General features: G+C 43.6%; 1 protein-coding gene across 3 annotated transcripts; it reads right to left on the minus strand.

Moving 5' to 3' along the window:
- Positions 1–2,654: 2,654 nt before the first annotated feature.
- On the minus strand, positions 2,655–20,855 carry nedd1 (NEDD1 gamma-tubulin ring complex targeting factor). Of its 3 annotated transcripts, none has more exons than XM_046348865.1 (16): positions 20,698–20,855; positions 19,790–19,933; positions 19,479–19,573; positions 19,245–19,361; positions 17,312–17,452; positions 7,246–7,475; positions 6,795–6,999; positions 6,133–6,199; positions 5,747–5,872; positions 5,571–5,624; positions 5,176–5,280; positions 4,818–5,044; positions 4,364–4,529; positions 4,002–4,146; positions 3,830–3,896; positions 2,655–3,681 (listed from the first exon to the last, which is right to left on the minus strand). In XM_046348865.1, the coding sequence occupies exons 2-16, from the start codon at positions 19,923–19,925 to the stop codon at positions 3,577–3,579; spliced, it is 1,986 nt and encodes a 661-aa protein (XP_046204821.1). In that variant the 5' UTR covers positions 19,926–19,933; positions 20,698–20,855; the 3' UTR covers positions 2,655–3,576. The 3 variants fall into 3 exon arrangements, with proteins under 3 accessions (XP_046204821.1, XP_046204809.1, XP_046204815.1); XM_046348853.1 differs by having other exon boundaries at positions 6,025–6,199; XM_046348859.1 differs by lacking the exon at positions 20,698–20,855 and adding an exon at positions 20,492–20,619 and having other exon boundaries at positions 6,025–6,199.
- Between the last annotated feature and the right edge of the window lie 4,985 nt (positions 20,856–25,840).

Below are 25,840 nucleotides of genomic sequence, written 5' to 3' on the forward strand. Positions count from 1 at the left end.
TGCAAAGGAGATGTATTGCGCTGCACGAGGCAAATGGTGGTCACACCAGATACTGGCTGTTTTTCTCATCAACCTCCCACCCCCTGCTGTTTTTTTGTTGTTGAATTTTTACCCCTTTTTCGTGATATCCAATTGTTAGTAGTTACTATCTTGTCTCATCGCTATAACTCCCATACGGGCTCGGGAGAGACTAAGGTCGAGAGCCATGCGTCCTCCGAAACACAACCCAACCAAGCCGCACTTCTTAACACAGCGCCCATGCCACCCTGAGAGCCTGCCGCACCAATGTGACGTAGGAAACACCATGCACCTGGCGACCTGGTCAGCGCGTACTGCGCCCGGCCCGCGACAGGAGTTGCTAGTGCGCAATGAGACAAGGATATCCCTACCGGCCAAACCCTTCCTAACCCGGACGATGCTAGACCAATTGTGCGCCGCCCCATGGACCTCCTGGTCGCGGCCGGCTGCGACAGAACCTGGGCTCGAACCCAGAGTCTCTGGTGGCACAGCATGCCTTGGACCACTGCGCCACCCGGGAGGCCCCCCTACTGTTAAGGTATCTGTGACAAACAGATGCATGCACATCTGTATTCCCAGTCATGTGAAATCCAGATGAGGGTCTAATGTATTTTTTTTAAATGTCCTTATATGAACTGTAACTCCAGTAAAATCTTTGAAATTGTTATTTATATTTTTGTTCAGTGTGTGCGTATGTAAACTCAGCAAAAAAAAGAAACATCCGCTTACTGTCAACTATATTTTCAGCAAACTTAACATGTAAATATTTGTATGAACATAGCCAGATTCAACTGAGACAAACTGAACAAGTACCACAGAAATTGAATAATGTCTCCCTAAACAAGGGGGGGGTTTAAAAAGTAACAGTCAGTATCAGGTGTGGCCACCAGCTACATTAAGTACTGCAGTGCATCTTCTCCTCATGGACTGCACCAGATTTGCCAGTTCTTGCTGCGAGTTGTTACCCCACTCTTCCACCAAGGCACCCGCAAGTTCCCGGACATTTCTGGGGGGAATGGCCCTAGCCCTCACCCTCCGATCCAACAGGTCCCAGGCATGCTCAAAGGGATTGAGATTTGGGCTCTTCATTGGCCATGGCAGAACACTGACATTCCTGTCTTGCAGGAAATCACACACAGAACGAGCAGTATGGCTGGTGGCATTGTCATGCTGGAGGGTCATGTCAGGATGAGCCTGCAGGAAGGGTACAACAGGAGGGAGGAGGATATCTTCCCTGTAGAGCACAGCGTCCGAAGCTCAGTCCGATGATGCTGTGACACCATGACGGACCCTCCAAATCAATCCCACTCCAGAGTACAGGCCTCGGTGTAATGCTCATTCCTTCGACGATAAATGCAAATCCGACCATCACCCCTGGTGAGACAAAACTGTGACTTGTCAGTAAAGAACACTTTTTGTCAGTCCTGTCTGGTCCAGCGACGGTGGGTTTGTGCCCACAGGCAATGTGTTCGCTGGTAAGGACCTGCCTTACGACAGGCCTACAAGCCCTCAGTTCAGCCTATTGCGGACAGTCTGAGCACTGATGGAGGGATTGTGCGTTCCTGATGTAACTCGGGCAGTTGCTGTTGCCATCCTGTACTGGTCCCTCAGGTGTCGTGTTCGGATGTACCGATCCTGTGCAAGTGTTGTTACACGTGGTCTGCCACTGTGAGGACGATCAGCTGTCCGTCCTGTCTCCCTGTAGCTTAGTCTTTGGCGTCTCACAGTACGGACATTGCAATTTATTGACTTGGCCACATCTGCAGTCCTCATGCCTCCTTACAGCATGCCTAAGGCACATTCACGCAGGGACCCTGGGCATCTTTCTTTTGTTTTTCAGAGTCAGTAGAAAGGCCTCTAGTGTCCTAAGTTTTCATAACTGTGACCTTAATTGCCTACCGTCTGTAAGCTGTTCGTGTCTTAACGACCGTTCCACATGTGCATGTTCATTAATTGTTTGGTGCATGGGAAACAGTGTTTAAACCCTTTACAGTGAAGTTATTTGGATTTTTACAAATTATCTTTGAAAAACAGGGTCCTGAACAGATGTTTCTTTTTTTGCTGAGTTAATGTTCATATGAATCTCTTTGAAGTGAAGCGTCTCACCTTGGGAAAAACTTCAATCTCTCTCCTTTGTGTAGTCATACAAGGGACATTTTTGGCCGGTCCATTGTGTTCGCTTTAGTCCAGACGGGGAGCTCTATGCCAGCGGATCAGAGGATTGAACACTTAGTCTGTGGCAGACAGCAGTGGGTAAAACCTACGGCCTGTGGATATGCATGCTGCCAGGTGAGGGGTCAGACAATCTGACCCTGTGGTCCATTTCAATTGGATGTCATTCCAGAAATATGAAGTAGATAGTTTAAATGCTAAGTAAATTTCTTCGTCGGTTCACAGAGGAGCTGATCTCAGACAACTGATGTCTCCTACTCGGCTACACCTGAAATAAAGGCCTGAGGTCCAGGACCCAGCAGGTCTACGCACAACTTCTGGCAGGGTCCTTATCCACGATACCTAAATTAGACTTATGTGGGGAAGAGAAACTTGGGAGTCCTAACACACGCGCTAGGTCTGTCAGTGGTCATCCTATTGCAGATTTCTCTATTTTGATGTGACCATGAAGTGTTTGCCAAGCATCAGATGTTAGTTTTTATCAATATATAGGAGAGATGTTTACATCGTAGTACTTTGGTCTCTGAATTCCTATTTTGCCATTGTTGCAGCTGTATTTCATTGTTAAATTAAATAATTTTAACAAACTGTAAGACGTTTCCAACAGGCAAACTGAACAGGCACCTTAAAACTAGAATGAATTACATTAACAAAATTGTACACATCTACTATTTATATTCCTCTTCACAAAACAACAATAACAAAAGAAACAAATAACTGATGGGAAAACTTGGCAGCGCAAGCACACTTCAGAGGGAGCTTGGCACCACTTTGCTTACTATTAGAAATTGATGACCACTATGGCATTTTCTTGCCTAGTCCAAAGACAGTATCATGATTGGTCAAAGGCATGCCCTCATTCTGTTTCAGTGTGCCAGTAAAAGGCAAAGATACTATCAACTTCAACCATACTATGCTGAAGAGATGTACACAAAACATTAAGAACATCCCTCCATGACAGACTGACCAAGTGAAAGCTGTGATTCCTTACTGATGTGACTTGTTAAATATTGCAACTCAATATTAGGAAGCTGTTCCTAACGTTTGGTATGCTCTGTATTTAAGCAATGCATCTTCCTGTCCTTGTTGACCTCTCTTTATGCGAGGGGAGAGAACGGTTTGGAATTGGGCTAAAATTGTCCAGCACTGATAACCATGGTCACAGATGATTTATGTGACTGATAGCACACTTTGCATAGAACATACTGGTCAACCCTTTAACTGCCAGTAAGGCACTGAAGAGTAAATTCATTCCAAGATGGAAGGGAGTTAAACCAGGACACAAAAAAAGTCATTGTCCCACAGAGACCTAATGCGTTGTGGAATACATTCTGTCTGAGTTGAGGGGACAACGGTTTCTAGGGGTGATAAGTCCAAGTCAACCTCTCAGTAATTGGCTCGGAGTCGTTTGTTCTCCTCCCTCAGCTTCTCGATCTCCTCCACCAGCGTGTCGTTGACCGAGTACTTCTCGATCAGACCATGGATCTCGTTCTGAAACGCAGCAAGGAACCAAGAGGTAGGTTAGGGAAATGGAACCACAATGTAGACTGGTTTAGCTAATGCTTTGTCAAGGGACTCTAAATAGTGTGCAGTGGCACGTGTGTCAGTGGAGTAGGACCAGAGGGGACATGTCACTTACCAGCTGAATGTAGAACTGTTTGACCATCTCCACCTGGAGGTTCACTATGTCTCGGTGGCAGGCGTCCCTGTTGAGGAAATGGAGTTAGCCAAAAATCTACAGAACTATCAACCAGAGATGTGCAAGACGGTTCAACAACTGAGGGTGATCTGCTGTGAGAAAGTGCAACCACCTGAAGTCTTCCAGGGTCTCGTGGATCATGTTGCGGATTAACTGAATCTGCAGTGATGTGAGGGGAGCGCCTCCACCCTCTGCTCCAACAGCCTCCACTATTCTCTCTGATACAGAGGATGCTACCACTGAAGAAACTGCAGGGCCTGTTGACAAAGGGTATTTTTCATTGATTTCATCAATGTACTACCACACACTTAATGTACTGTTGTGCTTAGATAATCTCTCATATGCTCTCTAGCATACAAATACACAGTAGCCATACACAATTTAAACAGTCATGCTATTATACATCATAATGTCATCAATTAATATTTTTATCTGCAGCTGTTACCCACACAGAAAAAACAACCACAAACTCACCTGGTGCAGTAGTGGGCGGACCACCATTGAGGGGTGTGTTGTAGCGCAGTTGGGCCTGCATGTCATTGGCCCTCAGGTTGGGTTCAGGGGTGAAGAACAGCTGTGCTGGTCGGCTGTGTGGGGTGGGGCCTTCACCCTCCAGACTGGAACCACCACCCTTCTCATACTGTCAATCGAACAGACAACAGGTGAAGAGCAGCTTGAACATTTAGACAGGAAAAACAGACAGACTAAATAAGGGGTCTAATTTCAGGTTCTGGGACCTCCCTACCCATCTTTGATCCAGCCCAACACTATCACACTTGATTCAAGTAATGAAAGTCCTTGAATATTTTTATCAGGTCTGACTGTTTAGGTGTGGGAAGACCCCAGGACCAGAATGGAACACTCTTGGTTAAAATGGTCTGTCAGCATTCCAAATTGTACAACAGCTGATTGAATAAAGTAAACTGACCCTTTTCAAGTCCTGTGTGTCTGTCTGCGCTGGAGGCTCGGCCTCCTCCTCTTTGATTGGTTGAGGGGTCTGGAAGACAGACAGGGGGCTGTAACAGCGCCCTCCTCCAGGTGTGCCCAGTGGAGTCTTGCGGTGTGGGGGTCCACCAGAGTAGGAAGGGAGGAAGTCCAGATTGTTTCCTTTCTTCCCACTTGTTACATCTGCAGTCATTCCATGGGATTTGTAATCTGGAAAGAATGAGTGAATCAATGGTCAGCTTGTACATTACAGTTAATGAGTTTGAAAAAGTTTGCAGGTTTGTGAAGCTGTGCAGACCAATGTCAATTTTGAATGTCATGGGACACAAATGGATTCTCACCCTCTCTGACTGGCGAGAAAATGTCCAGACTGTTGCGTCCCACTTTGCTGAAATTCTCCGTGCTGTTTTGCCCTTCTTCTCTGGAGAACATATCCAAACTGGTCCCTATGGTCCATACAACAAGCCCCAAATGTGGTCTCAATCATGTACACCAGTATAGATGATCTCCAGGGGACAGTGAACGTTATTGAATGTTTACAGCAGTGTTTCTCAATCCATTCCTGGGTGAACCCGTGGTGCACATTTTTGTTCTATCCCAGCATTAACACACCATCTTTAACTACTCACTAAGCCCTTGATTAGTTGCATCAGGTATATAACAGAGGGTTAACTAAAAAAGAAGCACATATTTTACTCATGGTTAGCTGTGGACATGCATGGCACTTTCCACATACCATTCCCTTTGATTCCAACAGGAGCATCACCACCCATCCCATGGGCTTTGTAATCTAAAGACAAAAGAACAACAAGCTGTCAGTTTGAAAAGAAAACAAAGGAGAGAGGGTGATGACCAAATCCAAACTTAATACCAGTGAGTTGAAACTAAGTCAAAGACGAGTGGGGAGCTCACCGTCTCTTACGGGGGAGAAGATGTCCAGGCTGTTTCTACCCACGCTACTGAACTTGTCCAGACTGGGCAGGCGGTCAGCACCCGGCTGGCCCTCCGCCTCTCTGGAAACCACTTCCACACTGGAGCCTACACACACACACACACACACAATGACAACCAGCTCTCTGGACCTCCATGCTCAGGGTACCCCTGGTCTAGACAATGAATTGGAAATAGGGTGAGGTTTCAGGTCAGGATGTTGGCCAGAAGTATATTTGAGGTACTAGAGCAAGTCTGACCTGTGCCCTGTGCCTGTCCATCCCCTCCATCTACCGTGTGGGGTGCAAGCAGGCTAGAGGGGGGTGTAGAGGTGGAGCTGTGGGTGGCTGCTGGTAAGTAGGTATTACCCAGCCTGGCTGAGATCCTCTTGCTTGTGTGAGCGCTGGAAGACTTGCTGGATGCCATTTTACTGGACTAATGGGGAAAAAAATGGGAGATGGTTAGCTTGAAAAGGATAGGTTTAATTGATCTCAGGTTACACATTCCAGTTAAATACCTACGAGCTTCAATACGGTCCCTATTGAGCACATGATTTAAGGTTTTAGATGCATCTTTATTATTCAGGAGCCCAGCCCATAGCCACACAATACAGAGCTTACAGCACATGCTGTCAAGATATACACACTGAACTGGCAAAGTGCATCACTCTGGGAAAATTATTACTGTAATGACGAAAGGTGACAACATTTCCTATCAAGTGAAGTAGACCACTGTCAACTCATTTACATGAATTAAGGTAAAAATAGTTGATTCCATACAATATGCACAACAGACCAAAGAAAACCCACATGGTCTTGGCGCGCCTCCTTGTGCAGACAATTAGCATCCCAAAATCATTGTCTCTGTCACAGTACACCAGTGGTCTTGAACTAAAATTTCCTCTGAACTCAGCTCAAGAAAATTCAATTTGCGGGATTGAAAAGTAACATTTAAAAATGTTCAAATCTTGAATAGAACTTTTAATTCCCTGACTGGATTGAATTGAAAAGGCGCTGTATGGGGAACCTACCTTGAGGTGTCTGCTCTGGGAGCTCTGGAAGCGCAGGCTGGTGATGGAGGTCTTGTGTGCGGTGGCAGTCTTGGTGGGAGCGCTGAGGTTGCGCAGGTCATACAGGTACAGTCTGCCCTGGGTGGAGCCCACCACCAGGCCTGCCCCGTCTGGAGTGAAGTCAATGGCGGTCAATGGGGACTCCACACGCATGCTGCGGAGAACACTGCGAGAGAGCACACAAAATGTCAAGACTACATTAAAGCAAAAGACCCAGCTCTGAAGTCCCTTTGCGCTGTTGAACTAATTACTAGTAAAGGACCGCGTCATTGAAAAAAATACAATGTCATTTCAAATGTGAATGTGTTTGACCCCCAAAACATTGCAACAAAAGCACCAAGGTAACAGGCTCTCTCTCAGTCATACAGTATGTCTCTATAGTTGAGGTCAATACTAAATCCCATTTTCTTACATCTTGCTGGAGGTGTCGTAGCAGATGATCTTCTTGTCCAGGCCCACGGTGACAAAGAGCAGGTCATTGGCTGGGGAGAAGGCCAGGCCCGAGGCGGGGGCCTTGTGGGCTCCATCAAATACGTGCAGCTCTTTCTGAGTGTTGGCGTCCCACAGGACTACAGAGCCACTATCTGACACACTGCCCAGCAGGGATCGCTTCACCACAGAGTACTTCAGGTCGTGGATGGGCTGAGGTGGGAGGAACAGTGTTATTTTAGACCTATGAGTTGGGCTCTAAAGTGTGACCATTTCAGTCATATATGCTCTTAAATATTTTGCTGTGTGACCTGACATTTTACCTTGGCAGCACCGTGAGCTTAAAAAAATAACACAGATAATTGTTGTAATGATTAGGCTTCACTTTTAACACTTTAAGTGCCCTAGAGTTAAAAAAAAATATGACCCACATTACAGGCACAATGTTTTTTTTCTATTGTGAATTGGCTATACATTCATTAATTTCGCAGGCTTTTCCAAAACCACTCGTGGGCATTTGTTTACACCTTATTCAGTCATCTAACCTCATTAGCTAGTTAACGACCTGGGTCCGACTTACCAATAGAACTTAGGCTTGCAAGTGTTTTAACAATACATATTTGGCCGTTGTAGGAAAGATGTAACATGTTTCCCAAAACACCACGCAGTTCACTCAGTTGACTGGGTCAGCTCTAGCAGGGCAGACATTTGACAAACTGACTTGTTGGAATGGTGGCATCCTATGACGGTATCACATTGAAAGTCACTGAGCTCTTCAGTAAGGCCATTCTACTGCCAATGTTTGTCTATGGAGATTGCATGGCTGTGTTCAATTGTCAGCAACATGTGTGGCTGAAATAGCCGAATCCACTAATTTCAAGGGGTGTCCACATACTGTAATTACAAAAGTACGTGACAATTGCGTGTTAATGTTTTGTAGTAAAAAATATGAAGTGTTTGCAATGACAACCAATTAGTAGGCTAAATCACAATGCACACCAATGATGTCATTGGAAACGTCTTACTATAAAACATAGAAATGCACAATATTCACATATGTTGATGTTGGGGTGGTGCTGATGAATATGACTTTGAAACATTTCCCTTTAACATAATTATTCCACAATACTGATGATGGATCGGCTCCTATTGAGATATCGCCCATGGCTGCAAATAAGAGGCGGCTTATTCTTAAAATGTTTTCTATATAAAAAAATAAATACAACACATACATACATGCTCTAACCCCTTATCTCCAGTGCTTGCACTATTCTCCATACTCAAATTGCACCATTTTGTTCTTCTCCCACACCCACTCTCTTTCAATATTTAGATAATGAAGCATATGATTTTTCCATTGTCTTAACGATTGAGGATTGGTTGATTTCCAGTATATACCCCATTGGGTATCTCACTGCACTCTCATATGACATGTCTTGACATATGCAGACAGACAGATTAAAAGTATACTCAATACAGTAGTTTATATTGGATTAAGCATACATTGTTGTTCCAACATCCCCTCCATAGAATATCAGTTATTTTAGTCTTGGTACCAATAGCTAATATTTTTGCTAAGTGGTTGTCAGTTAGGCTCTCTGCAAGGTTTTGTATATCTTACCCATCAAATGAATATCCTTTTCTGACTCACATAGGATTCTCCCAAGATTTGACATTGAAACTTGTTTATAAGTTTAATGTATTTGGAAATATCTACATTGGTCAGTGCAAAATTGATTTTTAATCCCATCAAGGAAATGTATTTATTTCCTTTTACCAAGTCATTCACGGTTTCTATGCCTTTGGTTTCCCATGTGGGCAAATGTATTGGTGCATTCTGAAAAAGGTTTCCAAGGATTGTTCAATAGGGTTTTTTGGAAGCAATATTGGTTCATATAGAATCAGTTTAAATTCCTTCCATATTTCAAAAATGTATATCTTCAAGATGTACCCATTGTTCCTATTTAGTGCATTTAACAGTAGGTCTCAAGTAAAAGCCTTGGGTGGCAAGTTGATACAATTCCAAGTCTGGAAGGTTAAAACCACCCTTATGGAGATGTCCCTGTTCATTCTATGAGTTGTATTTGCCCATAAAGTCTTATGGATGAGAATACCTTTTTAAATGCCTGTCTTCGGTTGGGTAGTTGGTATTACCGAGAATAAATGTAAAAAACTTTGGGAGCCTGCCATTCTGAAGAGGTTTATTCTACCTGTAAGATTTATGGGAAGATTCATGACAAATTAAACACTCCTGTGAGCACCCGAAGGATCAGGTTAGTGGGTCAGCGCTACAGCACCCTCTCTCTACCGCAGAGGGGGAGAAGGATGAAGTTGGCCTGGTTTTATGATTTAACAACCGGATTGAAAAAATACCTTTCAAACTCTGCCTTTGGGCTCTGCAGTATTGAACATTTAATTTGAGTGTTACAGAGAGACACTTGGCCAAAACCATAACATCAAAAGGTTGGACAGTGAAACAATATTTCTAACGTAAATAATGTAGGAAATGGTTAGTGGGGCTCTAAACAATAATCATGTCAAATAATGTGTTGTTTTGTGATATTAAGGAATGTATAACTAAATAACGAGAACTCTACAAATGTATATGTCCCGGTTACCAGATTTAGATCTACATGTTGTGGAACTTATGATTAAATTATTTGTGAGAAGATGAAATGTTATTTTAGCCTTCAACATGAGAATGATCTTTCATGTAAAGTTTTACCCAGTCAGTAACCACGCCCACGTGAGTACAGACATTATCCCAAAAGGATGTAACGCCCCTTTTGCCAGAGTTCTTATAAAAGGACTCCTAAAAATTGTACATACAGTGAGGGGAAAAAGTATTTGATCCCCTGCTGATTTTGTACGTTTACCCACTGACAAAAAAAGTATCTGTCTATAATTTTAATGGTAGGTTTATTTTAACAGTGAGAGACAGAAAAACAACAAAATCAAGAAAAAAAGCATGTCAAAAATGTTATAAATTGATTTGCATTTTAAATGAGGGAAGTAAGTATTTGACCCCTCTCAATCAGAAAGATTTCTGGCTACCAGGTGTCTTTTATACAGGTAGCGAGCTGAGATTAGGAGCACTCTTAACTTCTTTGGGATAAGGGGCACCATTTTCACTTTTGGATGAATAGCATGCCCAGAGTGAACTGCCTCCTACTCAGTCCCAGATGCTAATACAGTGGGGCAGAAAGTATTTAGTCAGCCACCAATTGTGCAAGTTCTCCCACTTAAAAAGATGAGGCCTGTAATTTTCATCATAGGTACACTTCAACTGTGACAGACAAAATGAGGGGGGAAAAAAAATCCAGAAAAATCACATTGTATGATTTTTAATTAATTTATCTGCAATGGATAATAAGTAATGCAGCGCCAGCTGTGCCACCAGAGACTCTGGGTTCGCGCCCAGTCTCTGTCGTAACCGGCCGCGACCGGGAGATCCGTGGGGTGACGCACAATTGGCATAGCGTCGTCCGGGTTAGGGAGGGCTTGGCCGGTAGGGATATCCTTGTCTCATCGCGCACCAGCGACTCCTGTGGCGGGCTGGGCACAATGCACGCTAACCAAGGTTGCCAGGTGCATGGTGTTTCCTACGTCACATTGGTACGGCTGGCTTCCGGGTTGGATGCGCTCTGTGTTAAGAAGCAGTGCGGCTTGGTTGGGTTGTGTATCAGAGGACGCATGACTCTCAACCTTCGTCTCTCCCGAGCCCGTATGAGAGTTGAAGCGATGAGACAAGATAGCTACTAACAATTGGATACCACGAGAAAAAAGAAAAAGAGATTCTGATAAGAGTTAACTCAATTGTTATGATTAATTTAATTGCGTAATAATTGAATGTGGTATGTAATTATTAGATGAATAGTCATCGTCACATTAATGGTAGTCACAACACTTGGATCGGCTTTCATATTGTTGAGTAATGGGATAAAGTTCAGTATACAAAATATTAAGAACACCGACATAATATTGAGTTGCATCCCCCCTTTTGCACTCAGAAAAGCCTCAATTCGTTGGGGCATTGACTCTACAAGGTGTCGAAAGCGTTCCATAGGGACGCTGGCTCATGTTGACTCCAATGCTCGTCAAGACGTCCTTCGGGTGATGGATCATTCTTGATACACACGGGAAACTGTTGCGTGTGAAAAACCCAGCAGCGTTGCAGTTCTTGACACAAACCGGTGCGACTAGCACCTACCATACCCAGTTGAAAAGGCACTTAAATCTTCATTAACCCTCAATGGCACAAATACACAATCCATGTGGGCTTAAGGCTTAAAAATCTCCCCACCTTGATTTTCACTGATCGAAGTGGATTTAACAAGTGACTGACCTGGATTCACCTGGTCAGTCAAAGTCATGGATAGAGCAGATGTCCTTAATGTTTTGTACACATTGTGTTTGCCGTTTGTTGCCACTTATTAAGCATCCCAACTCTTTGATATTGTGGTGGTCTACTTAAACAATTGCTGTAGATAAGAATGATTATTTTTCCTATTGCCATTATTTATCCCCCCCCCCCATTCATTCTACATCCTTAGATATGAGTATTCTTAAATATTTTTTGTTTAGATGGCCAATGAGCTGAGCTTTACGGGAGTATCCGGAAACCATGTATATGTCATATAATGTAGCATCAAATGTCGAACTTATAATATGGCTACTAATACTTGGAAAGCTAAATCAAAGTCCAAGTATACAGATTTGACGATATTCTTGCAGGAAAATGGAATATGAACACAAATGTCTCCTTCACGATTTGCCCAAATGTACCTGCTTTTGACTGCGTTTGAGCCTGTGGATTACTGAAGAAAACACACAAAAAAATAGGTTTTTGGATATAAAAAGACTATCAAACAAAAGGAACATTTGAGTAAATTAATGTTTTCTGAGTACAACCATATGAAGATCATCAAAGGTAAGAGATTCATTTTATCTCTATTTCTGACTTGTGTAACTCTTCTGCTTGGCTGGTTACCTTTTTTGTAATGATTTGTCTGCTGGGCTATGTTCTCAAATAATCGTACAGTAAAGCACTTTTTAAATCTGACACAGTGGTTGGATTCACAAGAAGTTAATCTTTAAACCTATGTAAAACCTATGTTTTGTTTTCTGAATTTTTATTATGAGTATTTCTGTATTTGAATTTAGAGCTCTGCAATCTCACTGGATGTTGGCCAGGTGGGACGCATCCCACATACCCTAGAGAGGTTAATGCGTACATATATATATTTTTTAAACGTAGTTATTACACTATCCCTCATATTTCATGTCACAACAATTCATTGATAAGTATGCTACAATGCTGGTAACGTTGTCTCGCGCACCTACAGTGCTAGTCATTAAAAAAAAGCTAGCTAGCTCATGGATGCAAACAATGTTCTTCCCCAAAAACGACATCTGTTTCAGTAGCTATAGTTAGCTAGGTGTCATCTAAAATAACCCTAATTTATAAGACAATTCTTATTTGATTAATGGTGTTCGGACCCATCTATGTGAAGCTAGCCACAATAAGGATTAACCACAATAGTGGACTTTGTGGTTAACCTTCAATATAATAGTATGGCATATTTCTATTCATTTGCATCACTGTCAATGACACTTATTTAAAAGGCAAACCGCAAATTCCACTACTGTGCCTAATCCTTATTATGGCTAGCTTCACAACAACCTCATTAGCTAGATGAAGCTAGCTGGCTGCTTATAACGTTAGCTTTGGGCAACAGTGTTAAGTAGATGGCTAGCGATTTATTTTCATTAACTGAAGTTCAATAGGCAAACAACAATACTTACAAGAATTCCTAAATCAGTGCTAAGAATAAAGAAAATGACTGCAGTTTCTACTGATCATTGTTTTCACGCTGGTTGTATTGGTGCTAGCTAGGTACCAAGCTAAAGCTAGCTACCCCAGAAGTTACGGTCGAACAAGTTACGCTTTATTACCAACGCGGTATTGTAAACTCATTGTTTGCAGACATTTATACAGTTGAAAGGGCTAGTGTATCTTTTTTTGACACAAAGACCCAAACAGCGTTCCATAGTGTGTATGTCGTGAAGCTAATAGCAGTGACGCTATCAATGTATAACTCCGGTAGGGCAACATCTAAAAAAAAGAGCACTTGGTAGTGTGTACCAGTGCTCGACCAATCGGCAAAAACCAACATCACCCACGACAGAACGGTTGATTTGAATCTCTTTTAGTCCCCATTTGGACTAATCTTCCAAGAGTCCTTAAACATTAAAATACAATTTATAATACGAACACATTTCCACATATAACACACTATTACAAACATACATAATGACCCAATAAATAAATGGTTGATCGTCAAGGGCAATGAATCCATTACCTTGGCTTTAAATGGGCTTTGCCTTAGTTGTCTCGCTGAAATTCTTACTCTCTCAAATTACTGCTCGACCAACACAGACATTTTGGGCTAGGTTAGGAATGCTGTGTAGCGCATTTTTTTTTAACGTGGCGTCATGTAAGTACGTCAGCTTTGACATCAGTTTTGCACATCGGCGTTTTAAACTAGACATATGATATGTTCACCGATATATCATACATCCCTATTTGCCAATACTTGTTATGTTTGGTTTGTGTTTAATACTTTCTGCAAGCGGTTCAATTGTCAGTGCGAACAGGAGGGGAGATTAGACATCCCCATATTTTGCCCCTCTAATTTTATCAGATAATGTATTGTTATATTTTTGCTTTTAGGATATTTCAATAGGAAAGGCCATTCAAGATGGTCAAGCTTTTTCAGCAATCAGCCATTATTGATAAATCTACACTGATTTTAAAAAATAAATATACAATAAGTGTTATTCCCATGTTTCACCAGCTAAAATACACTGAACAATTTTTTAAAATGGAAAACGCAACAATTTAGAGTTCATATAAGGAAATCAGACAATTGAAATAAATTCAATATGCCCTAATCTATGGATTTCATATGACTGGGAATACAGAGATGCATCTAAAGGTCACAGACACCTTTAAAAACATTTAGGTAGGGGCTTGGATTAGAAAATCAGTCAGTATCTGGTGTGACCACCATGCAGCATGCACCTCATGCAGCATAACATCTCTTTCGTATAGAGTTGATTGTGGCCTATGGAATGTTGTCCCACTTCTCTTCAATGGCTGTGCGAAGTTGCTGGATATTGTCGGGAACTGGAACACACTGTCATAGACGTGAATTATCATGCTGAAACATAAGGTGATGGCATGGATGAACGGTATGACAATGGGCCTCAGGATCTCTTCACGGAATCTCTTCATTCAAATTGCCATCGATAAAATGCAATTGTGTTAGTTGTCCATAGCTTATGCCTGTCCATACCATAACCCCACTGCCACCATGGGGCACCCAGTTCGGCAAATCGCTCGCCCACATGACGCCATACATGCTATGCTGTCTGCCCGGTACAGTTGAAACCAGGATACATCCGTGAACTGCACACTTCTCCAGTGTGCCAGTGGCCATTGAAGGTAAGCATTTGCCTCCTGAAGTCGACGACAAGCATGCAGATGAGCTTCCCAAAGACAGTTCGTGCAGCAACTCTTCAGTTGTGAAAACCCACAATTTCATCAACTGTCCAGGTGGTTGCTCAGACAATTCTGCAGGTAAAGAAGCTGGATGTGGAGATCCTGGGCTGACGTGGTTGCACATGGTCTGCGGTTGTAAGGCCAATTGGACGCATGCCAAATTCACTAAAACAATATTAGAGGCTGCTTATGGTGGAGAAATGAACATTAAAAATTCTCAGGCAACAGCTCTGGAGGACATTCCTGCAGTCAGCATGCCAATTGCATGCTCCCTCAAAACTTGAGACATCTGTAGCATTGTGTTGTGACAAAACTGTACATTTTAGAATCGCCTTTTGCCCCCAGCACAAGGTACACCTGTGTAATGATCATGCTGTTTAATCAGCTTCTTGATATGCCACACACGTCAGGTCAATGGATTAGCTTGGCAAAGGAGAAATGCTCACTAACAGGGATGTAAACCAATTTCTACACAACATTTGAGAGGAAAACGCATTGTGTGTGTATAGCCAATTTATGGGATCTTCAATTTCAACTCATGAAATATGGGACCAACACTTTACATGTCGTTTATATTTTTGTTCAGTGTACATTGAGACCTGCCTATAATGCATCTTAATTGTCACCCAAAATTGTTTGTCTTTAATCCTTCAGCCACATATTTGATGACCAGTAACAAACCCTGGGTCCCTACCACCTAGAGACTGTGTGAGAATTGAATAAGTATAGGGTAAATCCATTTGAATTCATTCACTTTGACAACACAGCTTCTGACGATTTTAATGAAACCTTCCATTCATATTTGCCCCTTGTAGAAGCACTCAGAAAGTGCCTTTTTGGAGCTGAATGCCAAATCATTCAAGAGACAAAGGTGCTCAACATTAAACCATTTTGCATACCCCACCATACCATGAGACCCGGTCTTCAAGAACATGTCTCAACAGATGGCGGGCACAACACAAAAAACTGAGATGTGTAATAGGGTTTAAGCTACAACATATGCAAATTAATACATTTTTAAAAAGTATGTTAAAAACAAAAATGTTTCATTTCAAAATGTTTTTTTTTTCAAGAAATAAAATAGTTTGACAACACTAAGCTTTTAAAAGATAAATGGTTAAGTTTATATTTTCCAGCGATGAAGACATGGATGTCTCATGGTATGCAAAATAGGTCAACTTTTGAGCATGTTTATCTCCTGAATGTTTAGGCAAAAGTCGCTCTGGATAAGAGCGTCTGCTAAATGACTTAAATGTAAATGTAAATGTACTTACCCTCTTGAAGCTAGGGGTCACTATTTTATGTTTGGAAAAATAACGTTCCCAGAGTAAACGGCCTATTTCTCATGACCAGATGCTAGAATATGCATATAATTGACAGATTAGGATAGAAAACAATCTAAAGTTTCCAAAACTGTAAAAATATTGTCTGTGGGTATAACAGAACTGATATTGCAGGCGAAAGCTTGAGGATAATCCAATCAGGAAGAGCCTCTTATTTTGAAACGTCTGTGTTCCTATGCGTGCCTGTCCTCCATTTAAAGGGATATCAAACAGATTCCTTTTTCTGTGGCTTCCCTAAGGTGTCAGTCTTTAGACATAGTTTCAGGCTTTTATTTTTAAAAATGAGCGTGAAGGATCACATTGCGTAAGTGAGAGGTTGGGGGCTCTCAGAGTGAGTTGGTGCCCAATTGAGTAAACCGGCCATTGTTCCTTCCGCTGTTTGGGAAAAAGCTACACACTCTGTTGATACATTATCGAATATATTTTTTTTTAAACTACCTAAGGAATGATTATAAAAAAAGTTTGACATGTTTCTGTGGACATTATGAAGACTATTTGGAATTTCCGTCTGTGTTGTCGTGACCAAGCTTCCTGATGCTAAGTGTACATAATGCTATGCTAGGCTATCGATAAACTTATAAAGGCTTGGATTGCTTTTCGCTGTAAAGCATAATTTCAAAATCTGAGACGACAGTGTGACTAACAAAAGGCTGAACTGTGTTTCAAAATATTGCACTTGTGATTTCATGAATATTTTCTAGTAATATTATTTGACTGTTGCGCTATGCTATTCAGCGGTTGCAGACAGAACTTATCCCGCTACAGGGATTGGTAGCGTAAAAAAGTTAATGACCATTTTTTTCCATGGGCAAAACATTTATGGAAAGTATTTTTAAAATTTAACTAGGCAAGTCTGTTAAGAACAAATTCTTATTTACAATGACGGCCTACCCCAGCCAAACCCTAACCCGGGCAATACTGGGCCAATTGTGTGCCGCCCTATGGGACTCCCAATCACAGCCAGTTGTGATACAGCCTGGAATCGAACCAGGGTCTGTAGTGACGCCTCTAGCCTCAGACCACTGCATCATTCTGGAGCCAAAGGGATGCTGTCAAAGAGTGATTGAATTCAAATGGACTTAACTTATAAGCAAAAGGGCCATGGTTAGTGTTAACTGTGTCCGGGCGAACAGAACACTCACCTGGTTGGTGCCGTGTCCAAAGGCCTTACTAGACAGGTTGGTGGTGATGCTGTGCAGGATGATGTCACCACTGGTGGAGCCTGATGCGATGTAGCTGTCACTGCCATTAAAGGACACACACGTCACCTCTTCATTGTGGTCCTGGTGAGAGAGCAGAGACAAGTGAGGAGGTAGTAAAGGTAACTCCAAAATGTCTTGATATCTTCACTGAAAGCTTTGCCCAAGATCAAGTGCAATGTCACATAGCACTAGGTTTTCAGGTGAGATTCGTTCAAAAGATAAGTGCTAGGACATACAGCTGAAGTCGGAAGTTTACATACACCGTAGCCAACTACATTTAAACTCAGTTTTTCACAATTCCATACATTTAATCCTAGTAAAAATTTCCTGTCTTAGGTCAGTTAGGATCACCACTTTATTTTAAGAATGTGAAATGTCAGAATAATAGTAGAGTGATTTATTTCAGCTTTAATTTCTTTCATCACATTCCCAGTGGGTCAGAAGTTCACATACACTCAATGAGTATTCGGTAGCATTGCATTTAAATTGTTTAATTTGGGTCAAACGTTTAGGGTAGCCTTCCACAAGCTTCCCACAATAAGTTGGGTGAATTTTGGCCCATTCCTCCTGAAAGAGCTGGTGTAACTGAGACAGGTTTGTAGGCCTCCTTGCTCGCACACGCTTTTTCAGTTCTGCCCACATATTTTCTATAGGATTGAGGTCAGGGCTTTGTGATGGCCACTCCAATACCTTGACTTTGTTGTCCTTAAGCCATTTGGTCACAACTTTGGAAGTATGCTTGGGGTCATTGTCCATTTGGAAGACCCATTTGCGACCAAGCTTTAACTTCCTGACTGATGTCTTGAGATGTTGCTTCACTATATCCACACAATTGTCCCTCATGATGCCATCTATTTTGTGAAGTGCAGCAATCCATCCTGCAGAAAAGCACCCCCAAAACATGATGCCGCCACCCCGTGCTTCACGGTTCTTCGGCTTGCAAGCCTCCCCCTTTTTCCTCCAAACATAACGATGGTCATTATGGCCAAACAGTTATATTTTTGTTTCCTCAGATCAGAGGACATTTCTCCAAAAAGTATGTGCAGTTGCAAACCGTAGTCATGCTTTTTTATGGCGGTTTTGGAACAGTGGCTTCTTCCTTGCTGAGCGGCCTTTCAGGTTATGTCGATATAGGACTCGCTTTACTGTGGATATAGATACTTTTGTACCTGTTTCCTCCAGCCTCTTCACAAGGTCCTTTGCTGTTGTTCTGGGATTGACCGCACTTTTCACACCAAAGTACGTTCATCTGTAAGAGACAGAACACGTCTCTTTCCTGAGCGGTATGACGGCTGCGTGGTCCCATGGTGTTTATATTTGCATACTATTGTTTGTACAGGTGAACGTGGTACCTTCAGGCATTTGGAAATTGCTCCCAAGGATGAACCAGACTTGTGGAGGTCTACAATCTTTTTCTGAGGTCTTGGCTGATTTCTTTTGATTTTCCCATGATGTCAAGCATAGAGCCACTGAGTTTGAAGGTAGGCCTTGAAATACATCCACAGGTACACCTCCTATTGACTAAAAATGATGTCAATTGGCCTATCAGAAGCTTCTAAAGCCATGTCATCATTTTCTGGAATATTCCAGGCTGTTTAAAGGCACAGTCAACTTAGTGTATGTAAACTTCTGACCCACTGGAATTGTGGTACAGTGAAATGATCTGTCTGTAAACAATTGTTGGAAAATTACTTGTGTCATGCACAAAGTAGATGTCCTAACAAACTACAGTTTTGGTAAGTCGGTTAACAAGAAATTTGTGGAGTGGAAGAATAACAAGTTTTAATGACTCCAACCTAAGTGTATGTAAACTTCTGACTTGAACTGTAGTTATTATGGGTAGGGTCACAGGTACTGATAAGACTTAGGGTACCTTGAGGGTACGATGAAGCCTCTTGGCCTTCAGATCCCAGATGTTGACGGAGTTATCAAGCCCCCCGCTCACTAAGTACTGGGACGTCGAGTTCAGACTCACGCGGGTCTGCATTTTCTGTGGACAAACATAGTAACGTGACACACGTTCACAACATGTGAGGGTAATGAATTAGCACGGAACTGAAATGGTGTCTTTATTACTGGCAATGGCTGTCAGGCCTTGTACACTCACCCCCTCTGCAAGTTCCACCACTGGGATAGGAGAGGACTTGAGACTGGATACCACCAGCTTGTCTCCTATACTGCTAGCGCTTACAAGATACTGATCTGAGGAATCAACTCAAGGTAACCAACTACATATAGTAATTTATGGCACAGAACAACCATAATTATTTAATCAATAAGTAGTTTACATGAAGGTGTGGGGGACTGCTCACCACTCCGGTTCAACTAGAATATGACAATGATCAAGAGCAAAAGGAAAACAAAAAGTTAGCCATTATACGTACAGGGACATGCCCAGAGGGTTAGTAAGAAGGATACTGTTGCTGCTCCAGCACACTTGGGCCACAGGGTGTGTAGCGCTGTGTGGGTTGAACTGTTCCAACACTGTCATGGAGGCTGAGTCCCAGATCTTCACACAGTCGCCTGAGGATACCAGGCGCGTCACCTCCTCCATGGTAATGGCTGCAGAGACAAGGGCAGCGGTCAGTGGTGGCACTCAACACACACACGCCAAAGAAGTCGAGGTTGCAGTGGGTGTCTTTTCTCTGATATGACAAAGAACCCGAGTGTACTCAACGAGAGAGAACTGCCTCCATCTATAGAAAGTCCATGTTAAGTCAAGATAATTATTTCAAACTGCTACCCCCAGAAACTATAACGACGTAGCTAACTAACGTTATAGCAGTAGACAAAATAATGTTCAAATAACGTTTCAGTAGTTAGGTAATATACTGTAGCTGGCTGACTATTTAGGTTATTGACCAACATTAAAACTAGACCAAATGAGAGGCTGAGAAAGTACTAGCTAATTTATCAGCTAGTTACAGTACTATGTAACGTTAAACTTTATGTTAGTCAAAAAAAAGCATTAGAAAAATATTAGCTAAATAGCCAACAAAGCTATAAGGTAACGTTAAACAGCTAACATTAGTTTGCCTGAGTTAGCAAGCGAGTTGGTGGTTGACTATTCAAAAGTATCAAAATGTGCAATAAAGTTGCTACAAATAACTAGTTACATACCAGGTAACAGTTAGCTAGCTAGTTGAGACGACTTTTGTGAGGAAAGAGTAGCATGCAAAACTAACGTTAGGTAGCGGCCAAGTGACGTTAGCTAGCTAGCTAGCTAAATACTGTTTAAAGGCTTTGGTTATACTATCAAGCTAACGTCATTAGTCGATGCAAGCTAGCCAATTCATGACATTCATGCCAGGACGATGTTTACTTACTTGTAACTGATGTCCTTGTGAAATTGTCAAAAAAAATTCAACAACAACAAAAAAACTTCGACAAGAGTTTGAGCGCCCTTAACTACGGCATATCATAAGGTACAAAAAGGAATAGGCAAATGAGTCGGCGATCTGACGTTGGACTAATGATACTTGTTTGTAAAAACATGAACTGCTCCTGGAGCGCCACATGATCATCTTCTTCCGTGGAATTTGACAGCGGTTGGCATCCAATATGTATCTTTTTTTCTTTTTACCTTTATTTACCATTACCACCCCCAACTAAACTATAGTATAAATCCATTTCACTTTGTGGTACAAAATGGGAAAAGGTAAAACAGGAACAATAAAAAAATATTTTTAATTACCCTACCAACTTACCTTATACACTCCTTAAAAACCCACTACCCCATTCAGCTACTTTGACCCTATCTGCTCCTGCACCATACCAACACCTGGGAGGACAGGACACCACCACTCAACACACCCTGTAACTCTTCTGGAGTAAAATCTTGTATATCCAAATACTTTTCTGCAGCTGCCATCACATTTATTTTCTGTGATTTACGTTCCATTTCTGCGATACAGTTGGTAACCATTGCTATGAACGCCAAGAAGCCAGCCTTACTGACGCATATAGTGCATTCGAAAAGTATTCAGACCCATTGACTTTTTATATAATATATAATAATATAATAATAAACTTTTTGTTGTTACAGCCTTATTCTAAAATTGATTAAATAAATAAAAATCCTCAGTAATCTGCACACCATACCCCTTAATGACAAAGCAAAAATAGATTTGTAGATTGTTTTGCAAATGTATTCAATATAATAATAACACATACCTTATTTACATAAGTATTCAAACCTTTTCCATGAGACTCGAAATTGAGCTGTTTCCTGTTTCCATTGATCATCCTTGAGATGCTTCTACGACTTGGAGTCCACCTGTGGTCAACTGAATTGATTGGACATGAGTTGGAAAGGTCCACACGTCTATATAAGGCCCACAGTTGACAGTGCAATTCAGAGCGAAAACCAAGGCATAAGGTTGAAGGAATTGTCCGTAGAGCTCCAAGACAGGATTGTGTTGAGGCACAAATCTTGGGAAGGGTACCAAAAAATGTCTGCAGCATTGAAGGTCCCCAAGAACACATTGGCCCCAATCATTCTTAAATGGGAGCAGTTTGGAACCACCAAGACTCCAGAGTTCCTCTGTGGAGATGGGAAAACCTTCCAGAAGGACAAACAACTCTGCAGCACTCCACCAATCAGGCCTTTATGTTAGTGGCCAGACAGAAGCCACTCCTCAGTAAAAGTCAAGACAGGTCACTTGGAGTCCTACCAAAAGGAACCTAAAGGACTCTGACCATGAGAAACAAGATTCTCTAGTCTGATGAAACCAAGATTGAACGATTTGGCCTGAATGCGGAGTGTCACGTCTGGAGGAAACCTAGCATCATCCCTACAGTGAAGCATGGTGGTGTCAGGATTATGTTGGGGGGATGTTTTTGAGTGGCAGGGAATGTGAGACTAGTCAGGATCGAGGGAAAGATGAACGGAGCAGAAGTACAGAGATAATTCATGAAAACCTGCTCAGGACCTGACTGCGGCAAAGGAGGCTTTGGGACAAGTCAGTGAATGGCACAGCCAGAGCCCGGACTTGAACCTTATCGAACATCTTTGGAGAGACCTGAAAATAGTTGTGCAGCAACATCCATCCTTACAGAGCTTGAGAGGGTCTGCAGAGATGGGGAGAAACTCTCCAAATACAGGTGTGCCAACCTTGTAGTGTCATACCCAAGACACGGTTGTAATCCCTGCCAAAGGTGCTTCAACAAAGTACTGAGTCAAGGGTCTCAATACTTATGTAAATATATTTCCATTTTATTTGTAATAAATTAGCAAAAATGTCTACACCTGTTTTGCTTTCATTATGGTTGTGTGTAGATTGAGGGACATTTTAAAAAATATATTGTTCAGAGTAAGGCTGTAACCTAACAATGTGGGAAAAGTGATATACATTGCCTCTCTCTCTGTGCTGGCAGAGCTACTACTCCTCGCTGGGTCCCTCACCCTTGACACATCCCCTAATTTCTTCACTGCCTCTGCATAGGACAACATCTGCACTACTGACTCTAGCCATCTCAACCTGCCTCTCTCCCACCGGACACTTCCGATACCCAGCAACATGGTCACCCCCACAACTTTATCCACTGAAATGACACACTTCCCACATCTTAATCTCCCTCCTACAAACTCCTGTGACATGACCATAAATGTTGCACCTGAAACAGCGCAGTCGATTCGGCACAAAAGGATAACTGATACAATGGAGGTGGAAAATATTCAGACCCCTTTTTCCCAAAAATGTAATCTTGTTTCTCATGGTCAATCTTTGGTGCCTTTTGGTAAACTCTAAGCGGACTGTCATGTGCCTTTTACTGAGGGGTGGCTTCCACCTGGCCACTCTACCATAAAAGGCCTTATGGGTGGAGTGCTGCAGCGATGGTTGCCCTTCTGGAATGTTCTCCCATCTCCACAGAGGAACTCTGGAGCTGTCAGTGACCATAAAGTTCTTGGTCACCTTCCTGACCAAAGCCCTTCTCGCCCGGTTACTCAGTTTTGGCTGTGCAGCCAGCTCTAATAGAGTCTTGGTGATTCCAAACTTCTTCCATTTGAGAATGATGGAGGCCCCTGTGTTCATGGGGACCTTCAATGCTGCAGAAATGTTTTTGTACCCATCAAGATCTGTGGCTCACTCGATACAATCCTGTCTCAGAGCTCTATGGCCAATTCCTTTGACCTCATGGTTTGGTTTTTCTCTGACATACACTGTCAACAGTGGGACCTTATATAGACAGATGTGCGCCTTTTCAAAATATCTGTCATGCCCTGGTCGAAGTATTTTGTGTTTTTCTTCATGTATTTGGTCAGGCCAGGGTGTGACATGGGTTTTTGTATGTGGTGTGTAGCTTAGTGGGGTTGTAGCTTAGTGGGGTGTTCTAGGAAAGTCTATCGCTGTCTGAAGTGGTTCTCAATCAGAGGCAGGTGTTTATCGTCGTCTCTGATTGGGAACCATATTTAGGCAGCCATATTCTTTGGTTGTATTGTGGGTGATTGTCTTGATGTCCTTGTTAGATGTTAGTTGACACATGTATAGGCTGTTTCGTTTTTCTATTCGGTTATTGTTTTGTAGTGTTCAGTCGTGTTTTACGTTTGTTTAAATAAACATGGATCGCAATCGACACGCTGCAGTTTGGTCCTACTCTCCTTCACCATTAGAAAACCGTGACAGAATCACCCACCACAAACGGACCAAGCAGTGTGTCAACAGGCAGGAGCCACAGGAGAGGCAACAGAGGCAGCAGCAGGAGCAGCAGCAGCTGCAGTGGGAGAGGCTGCACTACCTGGAGAAATGGACTTGGGAGGAGATTCTAGACGGGAAAGGACCCTGGGAACAGCCTGGAGATTATTGTCGCCCCAAAACCGAGCTGGAGGCAGCAAAAGCAGAGAGGCGGCATTATGAGGAACTAGCACGGCAGAGCGGATGGAAGCCACAGGGAGTATGGCTACGCCAGGTAGGAGACCTGAGCCAACTTCCTGTGGTTACCGGGGGGCTAGAGAGACCGGGCAGGCACCGTGTTATGCAGTGGTGCGCACGGTGTCCCCAGTGCGGGGGCATAGCCCGGTGCGGTATATTCCTACTCCTTGTATCGGCCGGGCTAGAGTGGGCATCGAGCCAGGTAAGGTTGGGCAGGCTCGGTGCTCAAGAGCTCCAGTGCGCCTGCACGGTCCGGTCTATCCAGTACCACCTCCACACCCCAGCCCTCCAGTAGCAGCTCCCCGCACCAGGCTTCCTGTGCGTGTCCTCGGCCCAGTACCACCAGTGCCAGCACCACGCATCAGGCCTACAGTGCGCCTCGCCTCTCCTGCGCTGCCGGAGCCTCCTGCCTGTTCAGCGCTATCAGAGCCTTTCTCCTCTCCTGCGCTACCGGTGTCTCCCGCCTGTCCGGCGCTGCTGCCGGAGTCTCCTGCGCTGTCGGAGCCTTTCTCCTCTCCTGCGCTACCTGAGTCTCCTGTCTGTTCGGAGCAGTCAGAGCTGTCAGCTTGCATGGAGCAGTCAGAGCTGTCAGTCTGCATGGAGCAGTCAGAGCTGTCAGTCTGCATGGAGCAGTCAGAGCTGTCAGTCTGCATGGAGCAGTCAGAGCTGTCAGTCTGCATGGAGCAGTCGGAGCTGTCAGTCTGCATGGAGCAGTCGGAGCTGTCAGCCTGCATAGAGCAGCCAGAGCTGTCAGCCTGCATAGAGCAGCCAGAGCTGTCAGCCTGCATAGAGCAGCCAGAGCTGTCAGCCTGCATAGAGCAGCCAGAGCTGCCAGTCTACATGGAGCAGCCAGAGCTGCCAGTCTGCAAGGAGCTGCCAGTCTGCAGGGAGCTGCCAGTCTGCAAGGTGCTGCCAGAGCTGCCAGCCTGCATGGAGCAGTCAGAGCTGTCAGTCTGCATGACACAGCCAGAGCTGCCAGTCTGCAAGGAGCTGTCAGCCTGTATGGAGCAGCAAGAGCTGTCAGCCTGTATGGAGCAGCCAGAGCTGCCAGTCTGCAAGGAGCTGCCAGTCTGCAAGGAGCTGCCAGTCTGCAAGGAGCTGCCAGTCTGCAAGGAGCTGCCAGTCTGCAAGGAGCTGCCAGTCTGCAAGGAGCTGTCAGTCTGCAAGGTGCTGCCAGCCTGCATGAAGCAGCCAGAGCTGCCAGTCTGCAAGGAGCTGCCAGTCTGCAAGGAGCTGCCAGTCTGCAAGGAGCTGTCAGTCTGCAAGGAGCCGCCAGTGCCGCCAGTCTGCCCAGCGCCGCCCGTCTGCCCAGCGCCGCCAGTGCCGCCCGTCTGCCCAGTGCCGCCAGTCTGCCCAGCGCCACCAGTGCCCCCAGTCAGCCCAGCGCCGCCAGTCAGCCAGGATCCGCCAGTCAGCCAGGATCCGCCAGTCAGCTAGTCTGCCGGATCCGCCAGTCAGCCAGACTCTTCAAGATCTGCCAGAACTGCCAGTCAACCAGGCTCTACCAGATCTGCCAGTCAGCCAGATTCTTCCAGATCTGCCAGATTCTTCCAGATCTGCCAGATTCTTCCAGATCTGCCAGATTCTTCCAGATCTG

This window comes from Oncorhynchus gorbuscha, linkage group LG01 (genome assembly GCF_021184085.1).
Source record: "Oncorhynchus gorbuscha isolate QuinsamMale2020 ecotype Even-year linkage group LG01, OgorEven_v1.0, whole genome shotgun sequence".
Classification (NCBI taxonomy): Eukaryota; Metazoa; Chordata; class Actinopteri; order Salmoniformes; family Salmonidae; genus Oncorhynchus; species Oncorhynchus gorbuscha.

What these genes read in the sequence shown, in the direction of transcription:
- nedd1 (XM_046348853.1), bottom strand. Translation starts at nt 19,925, where the DNA reads ATGGAGGAGGTGACGCGCCTGGTATCCTCAGGCGACTGTGTGAAGATC. An exon ending in TTGGACACGGCACCAACCAG is followed by an intron (nt 7,476 to 17,311) that starts GTGAGTGTTCTG and finishes CTCCCACCTCAG; the next exon opens with CCCATCCACGACCTGAAGTA. An exon ending in CTTCTCCCCCGTAAGAGACG is followed by an intron (nt 5,625 to 5,746) that starts GTGAGCTCCCCA and finishes TTTTGTCTTTAG; the next exon opens with ATTACAAAGCCCATGGGATG.